An 8,762-nucleotide genomic window follows, 5' to 3' on the forward strand; every position below is an offset into this window, starting at 1 on the left:
CTGGCCCCCCCCCTGGGCTTGGGGGCTTGAGGCAGGCTGTGCACAGGGGGAAACTTGTGTTCCCCCCCCCCAGTCCGTTTCCTGTGTAATATTGATGGCGTGGGAATGGCGGGAGGGCTGGGGCCGGGAGCAGAAGGCTGGGTTTTCCACACGGCTGCTGTGCTGCAAAATGAGCATTTACTGTTGCTGGGAAAATAGGATTTCTTGCTGGGGCACCCTAGGAATAGGATTTCCAAGGTGCTGCTGCAATGTCAGGGGTAAATCATCGTTGCGTGGCAGGGTCTGCTCCCTGGAAGGAGCCTGGTTCGGGGGCTGCCTCCTCCTCCTCCTCCGGGTGGTCCCAGGGCCTGGTTCAGCCTTTGTCTGCGCTCTGGCCACGCCGAGCTTGGGCTGCGAGCGAGCACAAAGCCGAGGTGGCTCCAGAGCAAGCCACCATCCCAAAGCAAAGCAGGATTTGGCAGAGCCCCCCCATTCCCTCCCGAGACAGATAAACGCCGTAAAAGCACAGAACTGCAGGTACAAAGGAGCTGCACGCGTGCATGACGCCGCCCTCACCAGCCCTGGGGACCAGCCCTTTGCTCTCCCCACCAGTGCATCCACCCTCCCCAGGCAAGAGGATGTCCTGGGGGTGGGAGGTGATTCTGGGAAGCCGGCTGAGCAATTATTTATTATTATTTTTTTACCTTCTGCGAGCTGAAGGACTGGGTCCAGTGGTACAAAACCAGTCTGTCCTGGGATTTGAGAGCAGGGTCTGTCGGGTCCTGGTTTTCCTCCCCCTCCGTGGATTTCCCTGCGTTGTTCTCCAGCGCCGAGATGGGCCACCAGCTGCAGTTGGTGGGAGTAACGTTATTGGGAGTCGCCATGACAGCCTGTGAGCAGGGAGAGGGACGAGGCAGCGAGCGAGCGGCGCTAGCCCAGCATCACATGGGCTCCTGCCAGCAGCATCACTCCTGGGGCAGCTCCATCATCCTGCCCGGGCTGGGCAGATCGGGGCTGTGGGTGCCTGGCGGGGGTCACAGGAGAGGGGGATGGGGGCGAGGGTGAGATCGCTTGTGGCGGGGCTCCCACGGAAACGTGCAGGCATCGCTTCAATAGGAGGCGAGTCAGCAGCGGACGCTCCAGCTGCCTAGTCGACAATCCGGGGCAGCTCTAACCCCTGCGGCTCCTTAGGAATATTTTGCAGCAGAGATTAAGATCTTTTTTTGACTGGTTTAGATTTGGCAGACATGTAATAAATAGCTGAATTGATGGATACTGTCTTTAAAATGTCTAGGAGGTGTCTTGGCTGCTTTGCAACCTTCACGAACAGAAGCAGCAATGGCTCTTTAAAGGTGTTCCGTGATTTTTGGAGAGCACAGATTAATTACTGCTGAATGGGCGTTAGGTAGCTTGCACTGGGGTAGAACCCAGGAGCCTTCACTGTGTACCAGAGCCCTGGGGTGCTGGGACAAACACGACAAACCCTCCTGCACCAAAGCAGGTGCGGTTGAGTGTCATTTCCAGAATTAGCAGGGTGTGTCACAGTAGCAAACCGGCCGGGTTTCCACTGCTCAGGGAGCTCCAGGAGCTGCTGCTCTCCAGGTTATATGAGCATCACCCAGAAGTTTGCAGGCGAACACATACAGGCCACTGACACCTTTCTGGACACAGTGACCTGGATGGACATCTGGGCTTGTGTTTTATGACACTTGGCTTCGTCACGCTCTATCTCTGACAATCTGGCAGTTTGGAGATAATTTCACACACACAGGACCAGCTGCCTGTGCCAGGGGGGTAAAACCAGCCCAGTTATAGCAGTGGTAGGGGCAAGTTCTGGAGAGGATGGAGTCAAGGGCTCTGCAGGTGCAGGGAGCCAGCTCGCATCATGGGGCTGCGAGAGGGCTGTGGATGCACACCCAGCTACTCCTCGTGTTGCTCCTGTCTCCACTGGTGCTGGCGCTGGTGAGGTTGGAAGCAGGTGAGGGAGAGCTTGCTCAGGTGGGGAAACTGAGGCATGTTGCCCCCAGGAGCACTGGGAGAGAGTGGAGCTAAATCGGTACCCTGCTGCGTGAACATAGTGAAAGGAGCAATTTTCTGGTGACTGGGAAGTGAAAATGAAACCTTTGGTGTTGTGATGTCCTGCTCCTGAGGGTGTGCAGGAGGGTGTTGGTGGAGGGCTGAGGATGGGGAGCACTATACCCTGCCCTGCCTCCTCCCTGCCTTCTCTACCTTAGGTAGCAGCTTCTAAAACCATCCTCCCTTCCCAGCCTAGGGCTTCCCAAGCGCTGACCCCGGGGACACCCATAGGGAAAGGCCCTTGTTTGGCCTCTTCCTTGGGGATGCCAAGTCAGGGCAGTGGCCTGTGTTGCTGCAAACTCAGGGAAAACCGAGGTTTAAAGAGGTGGTCCCGCCACACAGTACTGTCCTCCCCTTTGCTGTGCAGCCTCCCCTCCCACCTGCTCCGTGCAGGAGAGCCCCCACTGCCCAAGAAGCGTCTTTGGGGGCTCCTTTCACTGGAAGGAGACTCCTTTGGGTTTAGAAAAAGAAAGGAGCAGCTGGACCAAGCAGAAGTGGTTCTCTCCTGTGGTTGCTGTCCAGGAAGCCCCCTCTAGTGGCATATTTTGAGATGAATTAATGCTGCACCGTTGGGAATAAAAAAAATGACAAGTTGCTTCATCCCTCTGGGTCCTGCAGATATGCGGTGTCTCTGGAGTCATTTATTTAGCTGAGTTTTGGCATGTTGAAGTGAGCGAGGCTTGAGGGACAGGATGGGTGCCAGCCCCCTTTAGGCATGCCCTGACCTTGTATGACCTTGAGATCATCCCCCAGCTCTTGTCCCCAGCCTTCCTTGTCTGCCAAAGGGCTCGATGCTGGGCTGTCCCGTGGGATGCTGTGCAGCCAGACTTGGTGGCATCAGCAGAAGGTGCCAATGAGAGGCAGGATTGTGGGTGTGGGCGGTTTGGAAATACTCAATCTGGGGTGTCTCCTTTCAGAGGTGATGCAACTGTTACAGAGGGGACAGAGCAGGTGGCTGGAGTCAGTGAGGGGCCTTTGCAGAAGCGTCTTCCCTGTTTTAGAACAGGTTGATAATCAGGCTGTGGAACAGCTCCATTGATTTTTATGTTTTTTCTCCAGTGGTCTGATTCAGCATCTGCCAGTGTAAAGCTTAGCCAGGGCTCAGCTTAGCTTCTGTAAGGTGAGAAATAAATGTCATTGATCCAGGATGCCCTTCTGCATCCTGCTTTAATTGAACTAGTCCTGAAACTAGACAGGCAAGTAGCTTGTAAAGTTCTGGGGATGGGGGAAAGCCACTGGTAAAAATAAACCAGCCTGGATCTGCTGAGACAGGAAGTAGAGAGGTGGGATCCACTCCAAGGAAAATCCTGGGAGTGCTGCAAGCCCACCAGTCCTTTCTCAGGATATTTTAGACACATTCTTCTCTAGATTGACTGGGGACACATCCTGGAGCATCCGTAAACAGAAGAAATTTCTCAGGCTTGTTGGGGCAGGCAGAGCAGCAGGTACCAGGTACTGTAAGGCTACTGGTACCAGGCCACCTCTGATGCTGAGCGCTGGTGCCCATCCATGAAGGCAATGGTGCTGAGAAGGTGCCGTGTCTTAGTAGCCCTTGAGGTTTCAGGCAGGCAACAAGCACCAAGTTATCAGAGGAGTGAAGTGCGTGAGCTGAACTGGGAAGCTTTGAAGGGAGCAGGAAGTTTGAGCTTGGGGCATCTCTTAGAGCTTGTCTTTTCACCCAGAGGAGATGGTTTGAGCGATGTGGATTTCATCAGTGATGTTTCAGTACGTTTGCTACAAGCCTGACAGTTGCAGTCAAGAACCCCAAATATCTGCCCTTCCTCTGCCGCAGGCAGCACTAGATGTGCTTGAACACTAGCACAAATGGCAATTCAGGCAGGATACAAGCCCATTGAGTTACTGCCTTTTTACCCCTTTCTTTCCCCCTCACCACTAGTTACTTCTGTCCCGCATAGGACACTATGGAAATGTCTGGAGAACTTGCTCTCTGAGAAAAATCTAGTAATCGATTAAATTTAGTTTGAGAATACAAGCCAATATTTCATGCTAAATAACTGTGTGACACTTAAGAGCAAAATAACAGTTCTAGTTGTATTCTTGTTAACTTACTTGGATTTATTCGAACTTTAAATCTGAACTTCCTGGATTCAGTGTAAATTTTAGGGATGATTAGAATAAAATGTACAGTGATTATCATCTAGAATGTCTGAGAGTTCTCTAGCACAGAACACAAGTACAGTTGTCTACATCTGCTATAATCTATTTTTATACAACTGCTGGCGACTACTTGGGTTGCTGAATATCGATTTTTTTTATTTTTTGTTAAACGTGCAAGTAAAAATTGCAGTATTTTACTCAAATGGTTGTTTAGCATGTGTGTACAGCTGACACTGAAAGCAGAGGTTTTAGTAAAAAACAACATAGTGAGAGGAGGTGAGTGAAAGTCAAATTATTCAGTCTTTAATTTTCTGTGTTTTGACAAACATTTGCTAACAAAAGTCTCAGCAACAAAATTTTTTATTTCAATATTTTCAACCAGAAGGAATGTTATAGCTCTACACAACAAGGTCAATATGATACACAATCCTGGTTTACCCAACTTCCATGCTGTTTTGTGTATCAAACACACGCGGAAACAATCCGTGTAGATGTCTCCACCATCTCCACTTCTGAGGCAGCATGGCCCGAAAAACCCATTAGCCTGCATCACTCTCCCCTAAATTATTCCATCTGTAAAGCACAAATAACAAAATATATTTCTCCTTCTAAGAGCTTCACTTATCTGCAGAAAAATAGAACTGCTTAAGAGTGAGCTAGTTAGATTATGAAAGGGTCCAAGCATACAACCACACAGTCTGGACCTCCCAACAAAGTTGTGAGGAGGAAGCATTAACTATTTGATCCAACTAAAAAGAAGCCAGATGGTGTTCAAGGAAAGGAGATCATCCTATCCAAAATACTGAATGCCTTCTCATTCTTCTCTCTAGAGCAGAATGAAGATAAAGCTGTAGCTATGAAACATTTCTCAAAGTATTAGGACATGTTAAAGATGAACCTTCCAAACACTGCAAAAATTCAGAACAAAACCTAAAAGGCTTCCCCCACTCCCCCTCCCGCTCCCAAAAAGCAAAGTGAAAACAGCATACAGAGCTTGAATATCCACAGCACAAAATGATAAACAAAGGGAGTTTGTTGGATCTACAGTGCTTTTGTTAAGGTATTCAGAGACTTTAGTGCATTCTTTTTAGAACTAAGCTCAGAAACTATTCCACTTTTCATTTTATTAGAGAACTAAACTGTGTGAGGCAAAGAAACAGTTGATCAAACACACAACAGTGAAAACATGGCACTGACAAAGCGTTTAACCCAACCATTACCACAAACTCTGATTCAGCATTCTTTATTGCTTTCAGTCAAGTATACATCATTTCTGCCATGTAAGACATTTTCTTGGGAATATATAAGTAGTATTCCAGGTATCCTGACAGATCTTCTATAGTCACATCATCCATAAAGGCTCGAGCTTGCTCAGAACAAGATCTAGGGGAGCCCGACGAGGCTGTCCCACAAGGGGATCTATTCTGCAGAGACTGGGCGTGGACTCCCAGGATTGCTTTTTCACATTCCGACAGGACGCTCCGCAAGCCAGAGAAAGAGTACACCTCCATGGTTCGCCACTGCTTGCACTGGCATGTCTTGTCCGTACAAGGGCACTGCTTGCCGTTGCTGAGCATGGATAAGGACTGGAAATCTGAGTTTCGGCCAGAGTGCAAGCTAGTTTCAAAGGATGAGGGCAGAGTAGGGCAATTCTCTCTTGACTTCTCCAGAGGCTCTTTGAGGGTGAAAGCTTCCAAAGGTTCAGTTCGGTCATCACTGGCCCTGAAGTGAGAATTGTGCCTGTCCTTCGTACCGTGTTCTGCTGTAACAAAAACGCCTGAACTGACGCTACTCTTCGACGTGTCTGCCTGGGCTCTGTGTTTCAGCTGGCTGTTGGCTTTCATGTTGCAATACGTAAACTTCGGAGGGTGCAGGACGGGAGACTTGGAGCGCCTGCGACGTGGGACTCGTGCCGATCCTCTGGAAGGCTTTCTCATGCTCCTGCAGGGTTGCAAAAGGTGAGCAAGTAGGTAACTCCAGAATCTACCCCACAGCTCAATAAGCACTAAAATAGAGCTAAAAGTGTTTCAGAACATTTTCTACTTAGAAAAATCATGACTGGTCGCTTATACCTCTGACAGAAGAGTGGAGGAGTCTGTACAAATTGGGGCTCCCCCAAAGGAAAGACTCAAAAACCAGCCCTATTTCAAAGGCACTTTGCTCCGAAACTTCTGTGTTAAGCAAATGATATTTTGTCTGCCCAAACTGAACCGTAGCACAGAACCTGGATATCAGTTGGAGCTTCTGGCAGAATTGCACTGAATATCCACGTACCTCTTACAGCAATAAAATAACCCAAGAAAGAGGTGACTGGGGGTTCTCAGAGGTATAAGACTTGACAAGGACTTCTGAGGAAAACAGTGGAAAAGAACATTTTAGCTACCCTCTCTAAGAGAAGAGGAAATCCTGTTTTAAAAGTCTTCTGATGAAAGCTCCTTAAAAACCATTGTATCAAGCAGTTATGGTATAGGTTTGTAATAGAAAGGAAAGAACAGATATGTTGAAGCAACCAATTAACAGCTTTCACTGAAAACAGTGCAGAAGTGTTAAATGTCCCAAACCAGAACCGCATGCGTGGTGCGGTGAGCGATGTGTTTTACCCATGCCACGTTTCCTTCGAGCAGACAGTCTGTTGCTTGGCTCCATCCACAGCTGCTCTTATGGGTGTTCTGAGAACCGTCCCGTCGCCCACACACAGCGCTGCAATACATCTGAGTAAAAAGGGAAATGCCACGTTACAGTAACGCCTGCACATGCAGCTTCAGAGGTCTAGATTCCGCCTGTTCACTTTAGGTGCTTAGCTAAGACATTCAGGTTTGGACCCCGAGCTCCCCTATAGCCAGTGGTTAGAAACAGGATATTACTGAGATTTATCTAATCGCTCTTACTCTACTGACATCAGTAAGTGTCTAAAGATAGGTGAGATGAAATGAAAGGAGGCCAAAATGCCCAGAGGCTGATGTCAAGCTTTATTAGTACCAACATGACACATGAAAGGAATGTGAACTCAGGGTCCAAATGCTCTTGTCAAACAATAGTTGTTAAAGATAGACTCCTACTCATCTAAAACGTAAATGAGAAACTCACAGCAGCAGGCTGAGGAGTCAGTAGAGAAGTGGATGAGGTAAAATAGACAACCACAGATTACTAATTTCTTTCTAAATTTCTCAGATAAATATGGAATGAAAAAAGAAATCCAGCCCTGGTGGTCCAGACAACAAACATAAATGCCTCAGCACATGAATCTGTATTTATGATGGCTGTACATGTGATCTGTAAATACGAAATTGTTAGAAATGAGGCTGAAACTCTAGCAAGAAGAGCCCAAGTGCTCTGTCCAAAGTTGATCTTAAGCAATTGGTCACAAGACTCGAGCTGTTCAAAACACATGCCTGCAAAACAAAATCTTTTTACGTCTAAACAGATGTCATCCGGGAATCAACAAGAATTTCACACAGTCTGTCACTGGTAATATATCAAAAGTACTATGCTTAATAAGCACAGCTATTTTTTTCCACATTTAACAGAAAACTTTCTGAAGCAGGGGAAATGAGTAGCAAAGCAAAATGTATTTTAACATGCAGAGGAAGCCATGAGTTCACAGTACTCCGTGGAGATAAACTCACAAGGAATGATTAGTTACCAATACAAAGCTTCCTCTTGTGTCTGAATCCTCAGAAGACTTCCAATGAACTAACTCATAAAGTGTTAGACTGCATGAGCTGATTAACTCCTACTTTCCAAGAAGATGCTTATACTACATATTATTCCACAGCACACTGGATATACCGGTAAGTTTTTAGTCTGCAGTCATCTCAGACTACAGAATTCCCCAAAATCAGAAACGATCAGTGCTCGTATTTGGCCTGACAATTTCCAGTGAGACTGGGCTCTCCAGTGCACTCCGAGGTGATGGTGCTGTCCTCCAGATGCTCTCCGAGCAAATCTTCATGCGCTGCAGTAACGGCTGGTAATGTGGCTGAAGACACCAGCATTACATGAAGGGACAAACAAGTTCTGTATCACACGAGGCGACTACAGCTACCACGACAAGTAAGAGTGGGTTCCCTGGTTTGGGTGAGTTGTTTCACGCTTGCACATAGTCACTGTGCGACGTCAGTTGGACACTGTGGCAAAATTAGTCAGTAACGAGGCACTGCCTTGCCTACTGGAGAGCGAGAACGTCTGCGTTTCATGGGAAGCAACACAGGTGTCTCTTCTTGGGCACTCTTCACCAAACGACTTATTTCAAGATTAAAAAGAACAGAAACCGAACAGCAATATGTAACAAGAAACCGACAACTGTGACGCTTACCCCGCCAAGCTTTTTGAAAGCCGTTTGCAGACTCTCCTCCTCTTCGTCTTTGGCTCCCAGGTCCATGGGTGGCTCTCAGGGCGCGGGGCGCGGGGCCATGCGGAGGGGCTGAAACACACACCCGCCGGGCTCTGACGCCCAGGTCCGACTGTTCGCGTTCTACGGGTAAGGGCCGGACCGGGTGCCCGTTCTCCCGCGTGTGGCGCCACAGCCCGTCGTCACAGTGAGCCCCGAACTCAGCGCCTCTCGGGGCGGAGAAACATGCCCGAAATAA

At 48.4% G+C, this 8,762-nt stretch overlaps 2 protein-coding genes across 5 annotated transcripts in view; both read right to left on the reverse strand.

Annotated features, from left to right (window-relative positions):
- GDAP1L1 (ganglioside induced differentiation associated protein 1-like 1) overlaps positions 1-863 on the reverse strand; it is a 12,093-nt gene extending 11,230 nt beyond the window's left edge. For all 4 annotated transcript variants that reach the window (XM_009865432.1, XM_009865431.1, XM_009865430.1 and 1 more), the window contains exon 1: positions 684-863. In XM_009865432.1, the coding sequence (XP_009863734.1) occupies positions 684-863 (180 nt within the window). The remainder of the gene's footprint in view (positions 1-683) is intronic.
- Positions 864-5,429: 4,566 nt separating this feature from the next.
- On the reverse strand, positions 5,430-8,554 carry OSER1 (oxidative stress responsive serine-rich 1). Its single transcript, XM_009865435.1, has 4 exons — positions 8,489-8,554; positions 7,588-7,589; positions 6,774-6,932; positions 5,430-6,114 (listed from the first exon to the last, which is right to left on the reverse strand). The coding sequence occupies exons 1-4, from the start codon at positions 8,552-8,554 to the stop codon at positions 5,430-5,432; spliced, it is 912 nt and encodes a 303-aa protein (XP_009863737.1).
- Positions 8,555-8,762: the final 208 nt, after the last annotated feature.

Source organism: Apaloderma vittatum, unplaced genomic scaffold (genome assembly GCF_000703405.1).
Source record: "Apaloderma vittatum isolate BGI_N311 unplaced genomic scaffold, ASM70340v1 scaffold19822, whole genome shotgun sequence".
Taxonomy (NCBI): Eukaryota; Metazoa; Chordata; class Aves; order Trogoniformes; family Trogonidae; genus Apaloderma; species Apaloderma vittatum.

What these genes read in the sequence shown, in the direction of transcription:
- OSER1 (XM_009865435.1), bottom strand. Translation starts at nt 8,554, where the DNA reads ATGGACCTGGGAGCCAAAGACGAAGAGGAGGAGAGTCTGCAAACGGCT. An exon ending in TCGAAGGAAACGTGGCATGG is followed by an intron (nt 6,115 to 6,773) that starts GTAAAACACATC and finishes GCAACCCTGCAG; the next exon opens with GAGCATGAGAAAGCCTTCCA.